The 21,976-nt window shown below is 42.0% G+C and overlaps 1 protein-coding gene across 2 annotated transcripts in view; it reads left to right on the plus strand.

Moving 5' to 3' along the window:
- The window catches only part of GRIA1 (glutamate ionotropic receptor AMPA type subunit 1), a 301,513-nt gene that overhangs the window by 258,566 nt on the left and 20,971 nt on the right, over positions 1-21,976 (plus strand). For both annotated transcript variants that reach the window (XM_055325538.1, XM_055325539.1), the window contains exon 13: positions 3,493-3,740. In XM_055325538.1, coding sequence (XP_055181513.1) covers positions 3,493-3,740 — 248 coding nt within the window. The remainder of the gene's footprint in view (positions 1-3,492; positions 3,741-21,976) is intronic.

The following is a 21,976-nucleotide window of genomic DNA, read 5'->3' on the forward strand; positions in this document are numbered from 1 at the left end:
TTTGAATTTAGTTGAACACCAATAAAAAATAAATTTATTTTTAAAAAAAGATGTTAGAAATTAGGAAATCATAATGCAAGTGTCAAGGATGAACACAAAATCTGTTTCCTCATTTCAGCCCAAGCATTGTTACCACTGAACCACTGTCCTAACGAGGTGGTGTCATTACCTGATGTTTTTTTAAAGATTACTCACATTATTAGATGGGCTCATGGATAAATCTAGTCTAGCCTTTTCCTTTTGTAGTTGAAGAAACTGAGGCCCGGAGAAGAAAATGAGCATGGCCTTGCTACTCAGAGGCATAGCTAGGACTTATGACTTGAAAGTTCTCTATTAATATCAATTGACATATTTCTATTTCTTGACCAGAGCACACTGATAGGCATCTGGCAAGAAAACCATGTGTATTCTACAAGCTCTGTGTGCTCACCGGGCCTACTGTGTTGATGACAATAGGTTATAGTTCACGTACTAATAATGATTAATCAGCAGTAGTTGCCGAGAGTTCAATGTTAAGAGGTGACTCCGAGAGCACATCTGGGCACATATGAAAGAATTCCTTGACTGGTATCAGTATCTGTCACATATATAGGAAGGGAAACTAGTCTCAAGCCAGGCATTGGGCATTCTTATCCTAAAGTAAAACCTGAACGAGGGGCATAATTATTAGTAGTTATTGCACCACTTCTGGAATACCAACTATGTGCCCGACATGGGCATGCATTTTACCTCTGTTGTCATATAATCTCTATGGCAACACTGTGCAGTGGCTGCTGTTATCACCATTGTCAGGAGAAGAAGACTGAGGCTCAGAATTGTTATGTTACTTGCCTGAGGTCTCCCAGCTAGTAAGATCTAAAGCCTAAAACAAGAGACAAGGTGTGCAATCAGGAGACCTGGGTTTTACTTATGGCTCTGCTACTAAGAAGCTACATGACATTGAACAGTTCACTGCCATGCTGTGGACCTCCGTTTCTTTACCCGTAGAAGGAGAGTGCTGACAAGATATGCCCCATGAGCCACTCCATCTCTGTGATTTTGACCTTGAGAATTTTCCCACCAGGACTTTGGTGGGTGGAGAGACAAGATCACTCACCACTCCCATAAGGCAGAAGGAGGGAATGGTGAAACAAGTACTCCTCTACCCCAGTCTCTGAAAAAAGTCTGGCTTCTAGTCCCCACGGCAGCCCAGAGCTTCTTGGCAGCCCCAACCCAGAGTCACTTAATCCTCCATCGACAGTTTAATTAAGATGTGTGAAGGACTGTGAGAGCTGCAGATGATAGGAGAGATCCAAGAACAAATACCCCAAGTATGCTTCCAATCTTCCCTGCCACTCATGCTGCCATTGCATCCCTGGAGATGAGATTTTCCTGATAGCCTGCTCTGAGCGGCTATGAGCACAGCCCTTGCATTTAGGGCACTGGGGTGAGGCTGAGAGGACATATTAATTTTCTGCATACTGTTGCCCAGAGGGCTCTTCAGCTTTGCCTGTCAGCAGCCCCGTTTCCTGCGGTGGCCATCCTGTCAGGTCAAATTGCATCTTGCCGTTGCCCTGCTGTGTATTTTGTTGGGTTTTTGCCTAGAAGATCATCTGCAAATCTGGTCACAGCTGAATTCATACATTTCTCTGTTTCCTGTGAGAGAATATGACATATATTGTAAATGCTCTGATTGGTTCTGGGTATTTCCTCCCCTAACTTTGAAAATTTCCCTCCCTTTTCTTCTTTCTTTCTTCTTCTTCCTCACATGGACATTGTTGCTTGAATGATGTATATTCATGTAAAGAATCAGATATTTCAAGCCCACAAGGGACTCAAAGGTCCCCATGACCCAACTCCTCATGGAACAGATGGCTAAAGACTAGAACCTGGGCTCCTCACTGCCAATCCAGTGGCCTTTCCAGCTGGTTAACCATACTGCAAAGCACATCATCTAGTCAATCTAATGATAGACTCTACCAAATGCCTCCCTGAAATTCTCAGTAACTGTTTCCATTAACTTTCCCTTGAGACCAGAATTTTTCTAGGCCCAACTCTTCCCTATAGATCAGTTGACTTGAATAACAACTGTATATCAATATTTTGTCAACATTTGATGTTACTATCAAGGAAATAAACCTGATATTTGTATGCAAAGAAAAATGATGTTTTGTGGGTATGATCATTTTATACCAAATGAATCTATGATCTGTGTATTAACCACTAGACTATATGAGTTACATGACTCTAGTGCTATCTTTCAAAATAATAGCCCCTTATATGTGTTTAACACTTGTCCATTTACAAGGCCAGAGTCCAATACTCCTAAAATACATCTACCCTTGGGGAAAGGATGATTTTTAGAAATAACATGTTAGATGAGAGGGATGACTTGTGGCCCTGGGTTATGTGCCTTGGCTAAAGCCCTACTATGTGCAAGGGTAAACTCTATGAAAGACTCACAGAAGGGAAGATGTCCCCCTCCCTCAGATAGCATCCACATACTTGAGACCTATGCACAAGAAAGGATACCTCACAATCTTGGCAGTCTAGCCTGACCATCCAGTCAGTACCTGTTCAGTGTCTGAAAGGAGTGTTAGCCCTCATAATACTCTTTCTCAAAGTGAGAGCCACAGAGGCCATATAGATCAGAATCACCTGGGGAACTTCTGAAAAAAATTTTTTCTAGGCTCCACCCCAGACCTGCTGAATCAGAATCTTTAGGTTTAGAGGAGGAATATCTTCATATTAACAATTTCTGCACATGATTCCTGGTGCCCCCTAGAGCTTGTGAACTATTGTCCTTGAAACTGAAGTGGTCTCAGAATATATAGGATTTGTTCTGGTCTGTGAAATAACTAGTAGGATATGGCTGGAAAGGACCAGTTCATCCAGTGAAGTAAACAGCCTAGGCCAAGTCCCAAAGAAGAGAAAGTTCAAAATGAGCTCAAGGGGAAGGGAAGAAAGCAATTTGGCTAGATTTAGAGGCTTTTGAAATGTAAACAGGCTACAGTATTAGGTCTCAAGTTATTAGCTTTATCAGACAATAATTTACATTCTGAGGTCAGTCTTATAATATGACTCATGATCTAGAAATTTCTTAGTGTTGTCCTCTAATAATGAAATCAGATTCCACTGATATTTTGCTCTCCACTTCTAGGCAGTATAAAGATGGCCTTCTTGAATAATAGATAGGTTCTATAATGTCTTTAGAAGCTAGACAGGGTCCCATTTCTTTACTCTTCCCATATAGAAGGAGAATATAATTCAGTAATTAAAAGATTCTGAGCTATTCTGTTCATTCTGTATTTGCAAGATATTTGTACTTTGGAACCTACTGGTACTAATTAGAGCCTCTTATTTTGCAATCACTCATAATTTGTTTCTTCCTGAGCTAATCTCGCTCATGAATGTGTGATCAAGCTACACTCAGCTCTTCATTAGTGTGTGTGCCGACCTCAATTCCAAGCACAGCCAGCACTTAATTCCAGCTTTGTTCCTGTCCCCTGCCAGAGGTCTAAAATTGCTGTGTTTGAGAAGATGTGGACATACATGAAGTCAGCAGAGCCATCAGTTTTTGTGAGGACCACAGAGGAGGGAATGATCCGAGTGAGGAAATCCAAAGGCAAATACGCCTACCTTCTGGAATCTACTATGAATGAGTACATTGAGCAGCGGAAGCCCTGTGACACCATGAAGGTGGGAGGTAACTTGGATTCCAAAGGCTATGGCATTGCAACGCCCAAGGGGTCCGCCCTGAGGTAAGTAGCCAAGATTTGCTTCCTTGGTACTCCCTCTCCCCCTCCCTACCTCAGGAATGAAGCTGCTATGTCTGCCACATGGCTCCAGTGCCACAATGCAAGCCCTTTTTGGACACCTGTGGGCCTGGAAGACACTGGTCACCCGAGATCTTCAGCCCTGAGGTTGGAAATTGACCTGGGGGCCTCAGCTTGCTATGACTGTTGCTGCCTATGTGTTCACCCCCATGCCTCGCCTTACCCCTCCAAGTGTGTTAAACATCAATGAAACTTGTGTTTGTGTTGTGTGAGCTATAACACACCATCCTTTACCAAACATTCCCATATCCAACTAGGCTACGAAGAGAGTTCTCCAGCAACCTGGATTCTATGAGAGAAGGTGGTTTGTAATGTTTGTCTGAAAAGAAACATAAAAATATTGTCCAAATGAAAAATCAAGTAGTCTGAGTCCTAAATGCTCTGTCTGTGGCAATCAAAATAATACCAAATGAATGGCAGCACCTGTTCTTTGCCAGATACTGATTTTCATTTTTTTCAAAGATTTTGTTTATTCATTTATTCATTTGTTTATAAAATATAAAGAGAGAGAATGCACAATGGGGCAGGGACAGAGGGAGAGAGAGAACCTCAAGCGGACTCTACCCTGAGTGTGAAGCCTGACGCAGGGCTCAGTCTCATAACCCTGTGATCATGACCTGAGCTGAAACCAAGAGTTGGACACTTAATGGACTGAGTCACCAGGTGCCCCCCAGATACTGATTTCTGTAGAAAGAAACAGGTAGTTCAGTAAAGAAACAAGTTTTGGTAAAGAAGCTCTAGTATTCATTCTAAACAGCTACGGTAGGGTCCTGTAGCCTGGGGTCAAAACTCACAGATTTAATTCTGGGATTTACTACTGGCTACCTTGACAAGGTAAGGCATATCATCTCCCAAACCTTCAGTTTCTCATCTGTAAAGAGAGGATATTCATCCCAGCCCTTTCTAGGTCCAAGGTGATTGTGAGTCCAAATGGGATAATCTACAGAGAAGGTAATTGAAAACAGCACAGAGGGGCAGCCCTGGTGGCTCAGCGGTTTAGCACCGCCTTCAAGCCCAGGGCCTGATCCTGGAGACCCAGGATCGAGTCCCATGTCGGGCTCCCTGCATGGAGCCTGCTTCTCCCTCTGCCTGTGTCTCTGCCCCTCTCTCTGTGTGTCTCTCATGAATAAATAAATAACATATTTAAAAAAAAAAAAAGAAAGAAAACAGCACAGAATGAAGCAACATATGAGATGTTATGTCAGTTTACACAGGGATTAAATCATTTTAGAGAAATACAGTGTTCAAGGAAAGGTGAAAAGTGTTTAAAAAGGTTGCAAAAAGATGGAGAGGGGTTCCTAACCCACCTTGATATCCAGGATCACTTCCACCATCACATCTTGCATTCATTTCAGTAACATTGAGCCCTGAGGTTCTAGGCACTAGGCTAAGACCTGGAGCTACAATTTTGAACAAGAAAAACAATCTCTATCCCTATGGAACTGCATTCTTACAGGAAAGACAGTTATTCAACAGGTGATTATTGGGGGGGGGTTAATTATTATTTGATGGTTCATGACAACTATGACAGATTCTGTGATCATTGACAAAAGGTGATCTAGAGGACACCTACTTCCAGTAATAAGCAGAACAAAACTCCCACTACAAAACCTAGATATGCAGGATAAAGTTATAATAAATAGCCGTTTAAATGGGAGTTAGGAAATCCCTAGGCCAAAACAAGAAAAGAACATCAAAACCAGAGTGAAATGCATAAACCAACTATTCAGGGACTGCCCTAAGCAGGGTAAAGTCATAAATTATGTGACATGAACAAAAATCAGAAGTACACCCAAAGATATAAAAGTAATGAAAAACATTTTTAAAAGAAAAATCCATTATCATAAGGGACCAGACATATTTAGAAAAATACAAATTAGAATTTAGAGAAGTAATAAAATCTCAATAGAAGGGTTAAACAACAAATTAGTCTAATTGGGGAGAAAATTATTATACTAGGGGGAAACAATAGAGATAATTCCCCAGAAAATCACACAGAGAGATGAAAAGATAGAAACCATGACAAAGAGGTTAAGAGACCTGAAAGAGAAAACAAAATCCCAGACACATCTTCTGTGAGTCCCAGAGACAAGAGAGGATGGAGTAGAGGCAGTATTTAAAGGGAACATTCCAGTATTTATAGAAAACATTAATACCTAGATTCATTCAAAAGTTACATGTCCTACACAGATGAAAATCAGCAGCTGATTCACTTGAAACTGCAGAACTATAAAGACAAAGAAGATCTCAAACACACCCAGAGATAATAGGGTCTAATCTGGTGTGCAGGATGAGTGGAACATGGTCAAAAGGAGAATACTTTATCCAAGAATACTTTATCTCAAGTTGAGATCTGACAGATTAACAGAAGTTAACAAGGTAAAGTGAGGGGAGGAGTAGAGACGAGCAGTCCAGGCAGAGGGAACAGCATGTGCAAAGACTCTAAGGTTAGGAATCATGCTACAGTTGGTTAACTGAAAGAAGCCAAGTGCTCCTGGACATAGATAATAAAAACGAGAAAGGTTAAGTTGAGATCAGAGAATGAAATAGGGAAGGATTTTGTAGAGGATTTTTGTCCTCATTTGAAAAGTAATGAAACTGGGATCTCTGGGTGACTCAGTAGTTTAGCCTGATCCTGGAGCCCTGGAATCAAGTCCCACATCGGGCTCCCTGCATAGAGCTTGCTTCTCCCTCTGCCTGTGTCTCTGCCTCTCTCTCTGTGTCTCTCATGAATAAATAAATAAAATCCTTAAAAAAAAAGAAAAGTAATGAAATTATATTGAAGAATTTTAAGTAATTATCTGAAAATTGGGAAATAAAGCTATCTATAGGAGTGCGGAAATAACCGAATATACCAAATGAAGGGAAATCAAATGGCCCGGTATTTATCAATTATACATTTTTGCCTGAACAACTTAAAAGATTCTCTGTACAAGTTTAGACAAAGTTCAAAGGGGATGAAGAGAAGAATGCTTGGCAAGGAAGAGACTTTTATCTCAGAAACTTACACAACGCTACCCTAGAAAGGCACCGAGTAGAGAATAAGGTCTTACACATCTGGGAACATGAGTGATGCTTCCGTGTTACAATTTACTGAAAGCTTTATGAGTCAAGGATACTATTTGATCTAAATACTTGTATATAAAGTCAAGAAAACAAGGCATAGAGAGGTGACATGATTTGTTCAATCAATAGAGTACTTCTATCACCCCATCCCACATACAGGTGCCTGGAACAAGGTAACAAACTCAGAAAATATTACATCTTTGAGTGACATGAACATAAAGTTCAGGTCATCTGGCACGCCAGTGATTTTCCACCAATGGTAGATTGAGTGAATTCTGACTCCTTGCTACACTCTATGGTATACACATTATCTCATATAAACTTCATACCTATGAAGTACCATTATTCCCATTTTACAGATGGGAAAACAGAAGCACAAATTTTCGTTACCTGGCCAGATTGACACAACTATAGCCATATTTCAAGCTCAGATAGTCTGATTCCAGATCCCATGCCTGTGACTCACTCTAATGCTTCACTGGGCTTTATGACTGACAGCACCATTAAAAGTAGGAGACTGGACTTATGTCAGGTTCCTAGTACCTATTCTCATGGGTCAAGCATTAGGCAACAACTCAAAAAAGTTAAACAGACATTTGGAGCCCAGAGCATCCACTCATTATGTGAAGACAGAAGGTGAGAGTAGATGGTCATTTTAATGCACCAAATACCACTTCTTTGTGTACTAACACTGCTTTAATATGTTTTGCATGCCTGAAGATTTCTTTGGGAATAAATGTTGAAAATAATTCAACTCTGTAATAAAGAAAACCCTAACTCTGTCATTTACATCTCTGTAAGACATAAAAAGCTATTTAATGATTTTGAGAAAGCCAAGAGAAAGGGAAAGAGAAATGAAAAGGAACATATTCCAAATATAGATTACCAATGGTGGATATGTAAGTCAAGAATACCCAACTGATGGTCACATGCACTCTGCTCTCTCCCAGTGCTCCATTCTCTCCAGTGGCAACTTTTAAGATGGCCAGGAGGTTTTCTGACTCAAAACCAGAAAAGTAATGTTCCTCCTAATAGGACCATGAGTTTGTGACCCAGGAAAATCCCTCTTCCCTCTCTGGGATTCTCTGTCACATCTCTGCATTAAAACAAATCATTCTAGCAACCAATAGTGTAGAGATTCCATGAAACATAGAATTGCAAAATGGTTACAGAAAACATAAGCGCGCACACACACACACACACACACACAGACACACACTCCAGCCAGGGTTCCATCACACCTCAGCCTCACATGCCCCAAAGGGTGCCATTTCCTCAAAGCATGGTCAAATACCAAAGAGTCATGACAACCCAAATGTCACACAGACCTATGTGCCTGCTCCAGCAGTCTTAGATCCACTGAATTGATCCCAGGAAAGCATTCTGCATGACAGAGGTGGAAAGTGGAGAAACAGTAAGGGGAAGTACCTATTTACTGTTTCCTCTGGTGCCCTTTAAAAGGAGCTTATATGTGCTAAAGATAATATGGCAGAAGAAATCAATTTTAATTCAAATTATTTAGAATTATAGCAAAGACTTTTGAAAACATGGTTTAGCCATTCACAAAGCTGTGAGCTCTGTGTAAGTCTTTACAGAAAGCTGGGTCAGCACACTACAGGCATTATCACAGACTTCCCTTCTGCTCTGTAAGAGTAGGGCTTCTGTAGCCCTCATAGGCAGAGGCGCTCCAGGTTCAGTGCCTGTGCCTACATCAAAAAGGGCTCCCCTGGCAGCTTTTTCCCATCACTTGCTCTCCATAAAGCCAGATCTTACCATACCTACAGGGCATTTAACCCACTTCCAGCCTTCCTGGAAAAAGCTCCAAGTTCCTCCAAGTCAGATCACCCAGCTCTGCCTCAGAAGGTCGGAGAACTGGTATCTAAGGTCCAACTGTTCCTCTAAAACTTGCCAAGTCTACTTGGCAAAAGCCAGGCCATGGTGGTCCCTATGGATTGTTAAAAGGCTGTGTTAGTGACAGAATGGTGTTTTTGTGTCTTCTGCTCTGGAAACAAATACTCTGATGAAACAAAATAGTTCAGTGCTTGATTTTCCATTTGGACAGGTGGTGTTTCTTTGAAACAGATGCTATTTGTTGGCTGTCACTGCATGTTTGGGGTTGGGCAAGGGGCTGGATTGTGTTTCCAAAGCCCTAAGGTTATGGATAAAGACCTGCTCAGCCAATGCCAGTCACTAGGGAAAGGCAATTGATAAATCAACTAATTATGATCTATTGGGCCCTTTTATTGTCAACTAAATGTACTTGCTGGTCCAAACTGAAGTTTCCTTTCTTTATTATGATGAACACTCCCTTCAGTTAGAGACGACGTGTTCAAATTTCCTCAGTAAGAGGGCATGACCAATGTTTTACCAACTCAAGAAGGAAGCCACACCAGATTGGCCTACGTTAAAATCTCAACTAATGATTATCCTTCACAAGCCATTTACCAGGAATTTGATGGATTTGCTGAGTTATACCCTAATCAGGACATTGGTCAAATTCTGGTCTTTAACTGCGACCATGGTTACTATGTAGTCTTTTCTAGCCTCTGTGATCATGACATGTTTGTCTTCTGTCACGTGTCTTGTCCGTGCCAGATGTCCGGGCCAGGGGGATGGGAGCTCCCTTCTATAGCTTAGTGGATGATGGATGGGCACTCGGATGGGTCTGAGACTCAGGGCTGTGCCTTCCATTCAGCTCCACAGATTCCTTTCTGAATATCTCCTCCACACAAGGCCCTATGCACATGCTTCAGGAAGTAGCAATGAGAGAGATACAGCCCCAGCCCGTAAATTAGGCATAACCAAGTGTAGTTCATGAGCAGAATTACACAGATGCCTATCATTCTACCTAGTGCCATAAGAGTCAGTGGCACCCAAAAGGAGGAGAGTCAACATTTGAATGGAAGGATTTGCAAAGGTTTTGTGGCAAAAGTAACATTTGACATAGGACATGAAGAAATTGTGATAGGTGAGAAGTGGGGAGTGGGTGCTCCAGGTGGAGGCAACAAAATGAGCAGAGGTAAGAAAACATAGATCTTGTTTTCAGGAACAACAAAGGCTTTGCTTTAACCAGAGAATGCATTAATAAGTAGGAGCAATTCATTGTGGTCATACTGTGAAGGATTTCAAATGTCTCTGTATTTTTATTTGATGTCAGTAGGGACCATTAAAGGCCATTGATGTGGAGGTATCGTGGACCAAACAGGCTCCCCAAAATTATCCTGGCAGTCATTTGTAATGTGAATCAGAGAGGAGGATTACAAGCAGAGAAGTCATTTAGAAATCTGTTGCCATCATTCTGATAGGAGGAAATGAATGTGGTCATGGGTCATAATGGGATGGGGACAGATGGAAGACATAGTGGGCTCTATGTTCTTCACCAGGCATCACCTCTACTTGAAGGCTTGGTAGTTTGGGAAGAAGTCTGTTATGTGAACTTTCTGAGACTTCTGTGCTCTTTAAGGCCTGATCAGGTACAAACTGATTATGACAAGGACAGAAAGTGGGCATATATGGGGCTTACCTCCCAAACAGACTTCTTGCCACCTCCTCACTTTAACCTCTGGGGTGCCTTAAAGGTTCAGAAAGGCATTGCTGGGAGAGCTGCAGCAAAAATGGTGGAGGCTCCCCATTACGGTTCTTTGAACCTGTTGCACTGACTCTATCTTGCCTACATCTGGTCTTTTTGTTGTTGTTGCTTCTAGTTGTGGTTTTTTGGTGTTTTTTTTTTTTGTTTTTTTTTTAAGTAGGCTCCATACTCAGCCTACTGGACCCTGATGAAGGCCTGAGCTGAGATCAAGAGTCAGATGTCGGGATCCCTGGGTGGCGCAGCGATTTAGCACCTGCCTTTGGCCCAGGGCGCGATCCTGGAGACCCGGGATCGAATCCCATGTCGGGCTCCCGGTGCATGGAGCCTGCTTCTCCCTCTGCCTGTGTCTCTGCCTCTCTCGCATTCTGTGTGACTATCATAAATTAAAAAAAAAAAAAAAAAGAGTCAGATGTCCAACCACCTGAGCCACCCAGGCACCCCAGTGGTTTTGTAATCAGACATAAGTTCACAATTGCTCATCAACATTTTAGTCATACTGGTATTCTGACTGAATATATTTTTCTCCCTTCACACAACCTTATTCTGGGAAATATCTACTAAGAACTGCTTGTCTGTATTGGCATATGGCTGAAGGAAAGAGGCTAAGGCCATGACTCAGGAAGAAATATCACAAGGTTTTATGGAGAGTATTCCTTCTTCCAGGGATCGAGAGTCTCCTAGTTGTCCACCTCCTTGCTGGGACCTCATGACATAATTGCATCTTCAAGTTGGTTCAGTGGGCCTTTCTTGAACACCCTTTTTTTTCTTTTCCTAATACTGTTCTGAGCGTTACAGTGGCCATCAAGAGAGCTCTCTTTTAGAGAATCACAGTGACCCAGAATGTAATTGGGAAACAAATAAGCAAGTGTTATTTTGTGCAGTGTGGATTCTGTTGCTCTAAAGAACCATTCCACAACTTCAGTTTGTGTCAAATTATTTAGGGAAGCTGCTTAAAAACGCTCCTTTCTAGACTCTCATTTTTGACATTTCTGATTCAGCAGGTCCAGGGTGGGATCCAGGAATGCGCAATTTTAACAAGTCCCCCAGGGAATTTGTTATAGGTAGATAGCAGTTCATTTTGAGAAATAGGGCTAGAGGTCAGGGAAGAGAGATGGACAAGGTCTGAGGAGACAGCAGCTTAGAAAGAGAAGGAAGATTAATATGATGGGAGCATGACAGGGAAACTGCACTCTATAGCGTCCAAATCATGATCCTTAGAGTCAAGCAACTTTCATTTAGGTTCGAGGGCCATTACTTTACCTGCATGTTGACCTCACTTGGTAAGTCATTATAACTTTTTAAACCTCTGTTTTCTTTTCTGTAAAAATGGAATAATAGTAATTCATTGTAGTTGCTCTGAGTTTTGATGAAATAGCACAAAGTACTTGTCACAGAGGTACTCATTAAAGGTTAATTCTCTACCCTCCCCTCTTTCCATTAGACCTACCAAAAAGTCACTTTTGAACCAGATAACTTATTTTTTCCTTCTTTGTGAAAAACACTGTGTTCATCAGAAATGCTCATGAACACCAGCCTCAAACCCTAGCACTAGCTGCATTAGAAATAAAATGTCTCTCTCTGAGAACAATTTGTGGTCCTCCCCCACAGAGAACACACTAAAAAAAATAAAACCCTGATATTTTTCTCCCTCCCTCCCACCCTCCTCCCATAGTATAGTACTGTGCAGGGCCTGCTGCTGAGAATAAATACAGTATGTCCCAGGGAAATGACAGGCCCTTTCAATTGGTCCTTGCCTCCTGATGGGTAGCCAGGAATGCTTGTTGTCATGGTAACCCCGTGAACTCTATGACCCAGGTCTGGCCTGATCAGAGACAAAGCTCTCTGAGCAGAGAGGCTGGATTTGCCTCTATCTTCAGAAGAGCTGGAGAGAAAGGAAGAGAGGGAGGGAACGGTGGATGAAAAGGGAGGGAGGGACAAAGAGAAAGAGAGAGGCAGAAAGAGAAAGTGTGTGTGTGTGTGTGTGTGTGTGTGTGTGTGTGTGTGTGTGTTTGAACAGAGATTGGAGGTCTGCCAAAGGAGCACTGCATCAATACGGAAGCTTCTCAGGTCAGGACACATGGGATGGATTATAGAGCGAACCGAGAAATCCTCCTAGGAGACTGGCACAGCAGCCCGGTGTGAAAGTCCAGGCATGGGGGTGACAAGGGCTTGATTTAGCATTTAGTGGTGATGATAAGACCTATTGTTAACATTTATCAAGCACTGACTCATCCCAGGAGCCTCTACAAAATATTTGATGTGCATTAGCTTATGTAATCCTAACAACCCTGTGATGGTAGTATTGTGTTCACCTTGATCGTATAGTTCAGGAAACTGAGGCATAGAAAGGTTATGGAACTGGCTTGGGATTATACCTGGCATGGAAATTGGAGAGCTGGATTTTCAACCCAAGCAGCCTGGTTTCAGGACCTCTTCTCAGCCATTAGGCAAAACATGGATATAAGGATGGAAATTGTGAGGAAGAAATGATTATTCAGAGAATAAAGATCATTTACTGCCCCTCTCCAAACAGACACACGTACAATTGCATTTAGTCCTGCCCAAGCAATAGTGAGTCAGAAAGCTGCGGCCCCACGAAGGGAAGTGGTTCACTGCCACTCTGCCTGAATTCTCTCCAGAGACCTGGCCTCTGTTCTGCAACCTTTGCATGGTGAGGGGAGGGGGGGGGTCACATCTTTCTCTCCCTAGGGTCAGGGCTGTATCACCTGTTGATGTCATTGCCCCATACCTAGAAATGGAAAAGGGCATATCCAGTACAAATTAAGGTTTCCTGCTGACCCATGGTAGACTGAACCAAAACCACCTCCAAAGACTTTCATGCTTCTCAAAACTCTAGTGCTTTTGACTCCTTTCAACAATGAAAAGCTGACCATTTTAGACTGATTGCGCTATATGCATAAAGAGGGAGGACACTTCCTTCTTTCCACACCTAATGCGCTCACATGCATTCAGTGCCCTAGGGATGTTCAGGCATGAGCTTTCCCCCCTGCCTTTGGATTTAGTTATTATCATTTCCCTTTCACAAGTCAGGAAGCTAAGATTCAGAGAGGTGACACTCTGCCCAGGTTCTTACCCTAACTTATGGGATGCAGCCAAAGTACAGACCCTGAGTCCTGAATCCCACTTCTTTCCACATCCCCGCCTCTGTGCTGATGGAGGCACCCCTCACTGCCTTTGCCAGCTTCTAGGGTGGCATCCTTAAAACATGAGGGGAAGTGAGACAACAGGTGGCCTCCACAGCCAGAGCACTCCCATCCAGAAGCACCAGGAGAGGCTGGAGACCCACGGTGCAGTTCTATTGTGGAGGATTGTGGTAAAATCACAAAGGCAAATGTATACTTACCCCTGTTACAGCTCCGTTTTTATCATGCCTGCTTGAGAAGCTCATAAACAGCAGAGCAACACATTAAGGAGAGAAAGAGGAGGAAAGTGTACAAGGTGGCAAGGTGGCAAGGAGGGATCTGGATAGATGGACAACCTGGGAAATGAATGGCCTTTAAGACAGCAAGAACACTGGCCCAGCATGGGCTGTGATTTGCCTGGTGAAGCACTGCATTCTCCTGCTGATACACAAATTGTATGTTGCTTTCTTTTTAAGAGGCTGTTGCTGTCAAAAATAGTATCTTTTTTTCCCTCTTTCTCCCTCTCATCAGCAACTTTCTTTCAGACTTGCCCACTGCTCCTTTCTAAGAAGGCAGCTGCTGTTGTACAAAGGCAGACCAAGAGGGAGAAGGGCTGGGGACCTGTCCTAGCCCTGACAGTTAGGGCTTGTGGGTGTGGGAAGCGAATGTGCTTTAGCGTTGTTCAGACTCATTCAGACCTGGCCTCCCACATCCACAGCCTGTGTGATCTTTGCTATGTAGCAAACAGCTGTGCGGACCATCAGTTGATTGTTTTAGGGCCCTGAAGTCAGGACTAAGAATGAATCCCAGGAGTGCCAGTTAATGACAGGAGTTTCTCAGACAAGTTACTTCACCTTCCTAATCCTCAGTTTCCCCCAAATACAACTGGAGGTAACACTAGCATTTATCTTGGTGGTTGTTAAATAATTAAATGAGATAATAGAAGGTGCTTAGCATGTTGCCTGGCACATACTCAGGTGTCTAAGAAAGGTTAACTCTCATTACTTAATCTCTCAGAGGCTTAGATTTCTCATCTTCCAAATGGGAATCCTGCTATTAGCTTTGCAGAATTGTCTTGGAAATAAATGGAATCACTTATAAAGAGCTCATGGTGCATTAAAAGTCTTGTATATTAATCCCCTTTCCTCTCCGACTTCTCCTTACCTTTCTGTTTCCCCTCGACACTCATCATCTATTCTGTTAGTTTGGGGATCTAACTCAAATAAGTGGTGATTGCTTTCTCTGGGCCAGACCACTCTCAGCTTCTTTTCATTGTAATGAATGAAATTTCACAATATCAAGAGACAGAGATATCCAAACGTACAGTTTTATTCTCTTTTCCACTCAGGGCCCCCAGAGCTCAGCTAATAGCCATCTTGCTTCCATCCATATGCTCTGGTAGAAAGCTTTTGAGCAGAGTCTAGTTTCTAAGGCTTTGAGGTTTCTGGTCTCTGAGGGCAGGCCGAAAGGAAGGGGAAGGGGTGGTCCTGAGTTGAGCCCCTGTGCAGAAATTCTGGGCCATCTGTTTTAGTAACATTTATGAATCACCCCATGTGCTGAGATCATGGCTTGGTAATCACATCTAATCAGCCTCTCTCTCAGGGAGGAAAGGGGCAAAGGCCCACTCAAACCCCTAACAGAGAAGCCAACTTCCTCCTAATGAGATAGAGGTAGTAACCCAGGAGAGTCTCCAAACAAAAGAGAGTCAGGCAGGCATATTTGCATATATTATTCATGCCTCCTCAGCACACAAATCTAGCAGAAAAAGAGCATAATGACCTCTTAATCATATTCTCCATTACAATGGGAATTAAATTTATTCCTTCGGAGAAATGTTAAAAAAAAAAAAAAAATTCCATAGCACTATTCAAGCCAGACTCCTTGTGGCCCACAAACACCACAACTTTTCCCTACCCTGCGGTCTTATTGCTTCCTTCTTTCTAGCTTTATTTCAAAGTACAGTTCAGTGAAGCAAGGACCAATGGTCCCACCAAACCTAGAACACTTAGCATGTAGACGCCTCCTATTGATTGTTTGTTACACTGACTGATTCCTACCCAGCCAACTTCCAGGTGTATGGTGACTTTCTGAGCATGTTATAAAATCAGTTGATATGTCTGATCTTGTAGATTCATGAGAACCAGGAAATACTAGTCCTACTGTATAACTATATAACATAAATTAAGCCAAGCAACTCTTAACTCATGAGTCTCTTTGGCCATCCTGTTGCACATCCTAAAGATAGCCCGTGAAAGTACATGATTACAATCATACAATTTAATTCTACCAACATTTGAAGCACACTGTACAAGCACTAAAATAAGTCCTCTAAAGGAAAGCAAACTGATTATGACATTGGCACCCCCCCCCAAGATTGGCTGTCCAATGCAGAGGCTGCAACCAAAAATGCCCCCAAGGGCTAGGTAAAGAAAATGAGGGAAATGGATTTGGGGTAAACTCTTATGTTATTTCCTTATTTTTAATAGAGTCATGAGTAGAGTCAATACTTCTGGACTCTAACAAACAAAATCACAGTGCAAGCACTATGATAAATAATAATTACAGTTAATATTTGTTGAGCGCTTGCTATATATAGCAAGTACTCTCTCAGTCCTCATGCATTCTCTAATTCATGTAATCCTCATAAGAACTCAATGAAGTAGGTACTACTAAGAATCTCATCTTAGAGATAATAAATTAGTGGCACAGAAAAATTAAATTATCGAAGTCACACAGCTAGTGAGTGGCAGAGCCAGAATTTGAACCCAGGCAGTCCAGCTTCAGAGTCTATGCTCTTATCCACTATGCTACCTTTTAAGTGGAAAACTAATAGTTTCTGAGTGATCACAGAAAATGATGAGGGCTTAGTGAACAAAAGATTATATGCCAATCCAGAGAAACTGCTCCACTCAATTCTGATTTAACATACAGCTGTGTCAGAATGTTGCCAGATCTGGTTTTTCAAAGAAACTAGAAATCTAAATTTTTGTGTGAACTATTCAAAATTTTGAGTGTTGGTCACAGTTAAGAAAGAAATAGAGAAGGCACATCCTAGCAACAACACAAAAAAGAGAGGAAATACCATGAAGGTGATAGATGATTGATAGATTGATAGATTGATCAATCAATATAGATAAATGAACAAGACACAGTGGAAAACCATGCAGGGAGGGGTTCATGTCTTGCCCTTCAGGTGGGAGTTCTAGGAAGGCCCCCAAGAGAAAGTGGCCATCTCTGAACAGGGCCTTAAGCCAGTGGGAAGAATATCTACAAGCAAGATAGGGAGAAAGATATTTCAGATAAAAGACCCAGCAAGCATACAGCACAATAATGAAGGGGAGAGTAATTCATGCATTCTTTATCTATCTTTGTATTGTTGTTTGCAGCAGAGAATCATTTCCTCAAATGATATCTTTTATGGAATCCCACTATAGAAGACAAATGGATTGGGGTGAGGGGAAGCTGCTGAAACAGAGGCTGGAGGTGGTAGCAGAAAAGGGAAGGAAGAAGAGAGCTAGAGACAGATTCGGGCCCAGGGTGGGAGACCTGGGAGATCACAATGTTCCTCTCTCCCTCAGGAATCATTCTCCATCACGGGAAGAAACAATTCTCCAACATGACAACCCTGTGTGTGTTAAAGTCCACAAGAAAATAATGGCCCTGCCAGCCTGCCCAGCATTCTGCTCTCATTGACATTGGTCTTTTGGTGGCAAGTCCTCAGAATTGGCCCAGCTTCCCTTCCTTTCATTAAACCAGAGGTGGCTGAGATGAGACCACTGGGCTGGCTCTTGCCCTGAATGGTGTTTCCACCCCCTCTGTTAATTGTAGGGAGGCCTTCATTCATTCCCTCTGTTATCTTTTGTTAAGCATCTCTGGAGTGTCTGACACAGACCCTGTGCTGCTGCTGGCAAATGGTTCTGCATTACAGGACCAGATGTGGTTTACTCTGAGCTGCAAATGAACTGTTGACATCTGCTTCTCACAATGTGGGGAGGGCTAGGGATCAAACATGCCTCCAAAATGCTTTCTGTCTGTATCATCTCTGCTGAAGGGGACAGACTTCAGTCTCCATCCAGGCCTTTGCACTATACCAGGTGATGGTAGTCACAGGACCCTAAAGAAAATTATAGGGCCAGAAATATATATAATACACGTAAAACTAGTATGCAACTTCTGAGGGTCCAGGTAACTTACCCTGTGATACAACATATATTTCAGAAACGTAAAACTCCTTTATTCAAAAAACATATATCAAAAAGCTACTGTGTTAGCTATTGTGCTAGGTGCAGAGTCCCTACCATTAGAGAACCCTCAGTCTGGTTGGGAAAGCCAGCTATGGATATGGAATGATGAGTTGCCTGTTCTAGAGTGTACAAGTACAGTAGGACAGAAAGGCAGGCCTGATCCATTCTGTAAGACCCAGGAGGATTTACAGAGAACAACATATGCTAGAGGCTTGTGTGATGAATAGGTTCTACAAAGTGGCAAAGTATATCAGATAGAGCATGTGTCCAAATAGACGTGTGGCTTTAATGGCACTTCCAATTCAGCCACTTGTTCTCAAGTAATCTCAAAACACTTTAGCATCTGTCCCCTCATTTGACCCTCACAATACAGTTGGAGCCGGAGCTTATGATTATTCCCATTTTACAGGGAATACTGGGGTACAGGTATAGTAACCAACTATCCTAGTTTTCCCAGGGTTGAGAGGGTTCCTAGGATGTGGAACTTTTAATGCTAAAACCAGGGAAGTCCCTAGGCAAATTGGAACCAGTTGGTCACCAAAGGTACAGTTATAGGACATGACGTATAACTTGACCAGAGATTAGTGAGAGACTCAGATCAGACTTGGATTCTTTCCTCCACCTCAGAGTGGAGATAAAGAGAGTGCTCTATGTGTATTTTTTCTTTTTTTTTTAAACCAATTCCTTTGTGTTATTTTGTAGGGTCAGAAACCAAAGACAAAATTTCTTTTAGCTGAATCAAAGGCTGACCAACATTCCTTCTCCTGAGATCCTACAACTGTCTGTTCCTTGAGTATACTGCAGAGGAGAAAACTACCTACAGTGGTCACAGGTGAAGGGAACTTTGGCCTTATTTGTGTTTCCTAATATAACCTTGAGATATCTGCATTTTAACTGAGGCTCCTGACATTACTCTCTATTTCCATCTGCTTGGTTGGAGATAACCTCTCCCACATTACCCACCACTCCAAGCTACTGGGCCAGCAGCATCTTCTGGGCTCTTAGCTTTCTGCTCCATCCATGATAGTGTTTACCTTATATGGTCCACACTGACGATGTCAGAGTCTGGACTATTAAAACAAAAGGGGTCTTTGAAATCATTGTCCAAAAGGGAAGTGATTAAAAGAGTACTTTCTAGGATCTGACTCCACAAATGCCCAGACCTATCCTAGGCTCAACCACTCTTCCCTTAGGAAGGCAAGCCAACAAGCACTGGTCTTTGCTGAGGCTCTGGCTCCCACTCCAAACAAAATCACCCTGGTTTGGCCTCAGTAAAGCAGAAACACCAATGAAAGAAGGCCCTCGGCATAAGTGGTTTACTCATCCTCCGAGGCTTGCATAGAAGGGGTTGCGGCAGGGCTTTAGAGAAAGACATAAGGGAAGAATAGAAGTGGCTGGACCTTCTTCACAGAGGAAGAACCCTGGGCTTCAGAACCCTCCCGCTCCATGAAAGGAACAGTTAGAATGACCACGCTCACTTGTACACTGACCTTTAATCCAGTGCAAGGAAATTCCCACCCTTCGTGGTCCCCCTAATGCCTTTAAACCTCCTTCATCAATAGCTGCCCTCCCCCTTCTTGAGGACAGTTACAGAGCTCCTTGAAATCTCTTCCCCTAGAAGCCCAGTGGATCCCAGCCTAGATACATCATGGACCAATATAGAGACAAAAAATAAAATGGTGGTAGGGACACATGACAATGATTTATCTTGCCAAGAAATCTTGATATCTTAAGACAAAAAATGCCCACCTCTTATCAGCATAATATAATAAGAGAAGAAATGTATTAACACTATAAAGGAAGGAAGAAATTAATCAATTGCACATGAAGGACTGTCTTAAATGGAAAAGTTCAGCTTTCTAAAAACTCACTATACAATCCTTATCTATCCTCATTTTCCCATTGATAAGTGAAAGCTTCATCACATATTGGCCTGGCTCTTTGGAGCCAGCATTTTGGGACCACTGACTGAATCCTAACTTTTTACCCAGCACATGAATTCCCTCCATGTTCTTTCCTGACCAACAGTTATCCCATCTATTGCCTCCATTATCCCTGGATTCAGGGTTAAAACTTTCAATATTGTCCTTTTCTCTCATATGAGTTATACACTGGTTAATTAATTAATACATATTTACTTAGGACTGACTGCACAGTATAGATGGGCTGCTAGTCGAGTCCTCTCCCTGCTTACACACCTCCCCTGTCTCTCTTGCCTGCAGGTAAAGTGCTGACTTCTTGGCATAGCATTCCAGAATAATTAGGAATTGGACTCAGTCCAACCTCATGTCCCAGAAGTCCTGGGCCTGTGCTTCCTAGCTCTACTTCCTGATTCCACTCTTCCATTTTCACAGAGCACCCCCTGAAGATTTTCAAAATCCTACACACTATCAGATGTAAACTCTCCCATTTTCTGGCACTTCCATAATTCTTTATTTTAAAATCAGATATAGTCTTCTATCAACTATTAAGAAGCTTTTCTGCCTCCCACATAAGACTGTACATTCCTTGAAAGATGAAGTTTATAACTTTCTCAGCTCTTTATTTCTACTAGAAATATCTAGTATCTAGAATGGTATTTGACACTTAATTGGCTCTCGTAAATATTTGGAGTTGACTTGAAGATATCAACTCTTTACACCAAAGGCTTTATAATCAAGTGAAAGACTAAGGCTATTATACCTGAAACTGTAGTAGGCAAGGCAACAAATTTCCTGCTAGGTTCCAGGAAAGTTCAAATGAAAGGTCAATAAGAAATCAAGTATTGATGGAAAAATTCAAGGAAAACATAGGTAGCATTGCAGGGCGACCAGTGTTAGGAGAGAAGCTAAGGAGAACAGCAAGCTGCAAGCGTATAGAAGCAGGAAGAAAAACACTGTTTGAAGGGGAACAGGATGCCTAGCAGCCTAGTTTGATTAGAACTGAAGCTTCCTTTGAGGGAGGAGAGGATAGCATATCACTACAGGCTGGGTATAAGTTCCAAAGGCTGTTTCATCCCATACTCCTCAGATGCTTGAATTCAAAGTTTTGAAAGAGAGACGGTTGCTTCAAAACTAAAGCCCAGAATTCAGTCCTTAGCCTTTCATAAACTGAGGCCCAATTAAAATCATCTGAAATATCTCCCTTGACTGCTTTTTTTCCCAAACTTCAATTTCCCTACAGGTATATGATAATCGAACTTCTTCACAGTGCAAGTTTGAATACATTGAATTTTAATGAGTACAAGGTCATCCTGGAGACTACCTTTCTATGGTTCCAACTCCTCCCTACTCAATATTTCCAAAGATAATTCATTGATTCAGATACTCCCCTGGACCCATGAGCTCCTATGGCTGAAAGTCAGGGCTCAGGTAGTTGAGGGTCTACCAGAACCAGAATAGCTTCAGGCAACTGTCCTTCTAGCATCATCATTTTGATCTCCTACAAAGAAAAGGAAGGAAGGAAGGAAGGAAGGAAGGAAGGAAGGAAGGAAGGAAGAAAGAAGAAAGAAAGAAAGAAAGAAAGAAAGAAAGAAAGAAAGAAAGAAGAAGGAAAAAATTTTTGGCCTCTTCCTTACAGTCAAGTGGTAAATTAGCATCTTATTAAATTAGGCTATAATGAGGTTTTTCTCATTTGTGGCTTTGTTCTCCTGTGGGCTTAGAGAATGGAAATCCTTCAGTGTTACAACTGTGTGCAAAGTAAAAGAAGGACTGAGGGAGTATGGGGAGAAAGGCGTAAAGAAGTTTTCTTGGACTTACCAATACATACAGCACCTAATCTGGGTCAAGCTGGAAAACAATGGTTATGTGTGTAGACTTCAGTCAGACAGAGTTGAATTAGAACCTTAGGCTAATTATGTATTTGTCTGTGGAATGGAAATAGTAATAATGTGATGACTAAATAGAGGTGTGAGGGTTAAATGAAATAAATCATGTAAAGTGTTAATGCCTGGCCCATAACAAGCTATCAAAAAAATAAATGTTAACTATAATTATTATCCTATGACTCTGTGCACTTTCCTTGCACATTTTCTGGTCCCTTACTGTTATGTTCCATATAGATGAGTTTACCAAATAGGCGAGTTAGAGACACATAGGTTATTATTTGTACTTAGATTTCTTTCATTCATTCATTCATTCA

This window comes from Nyctereutes procyonoides, unplaced genomic scaffold, assembly GCF_905146905.1.
Source record: "Nyctereutes procyonoides isolate TBG_1078 unplaced genomic scaffold, NYPRO_anot_genome, whole genome shotgun sequence".
In the NCBI taxonomy this organism is placed as follows: Eukaryota; Metazoa; Chordata; class Mammalia; order Carnivora; family Canidae; genus Nyctereutes; species Nyctereutes procyonoides.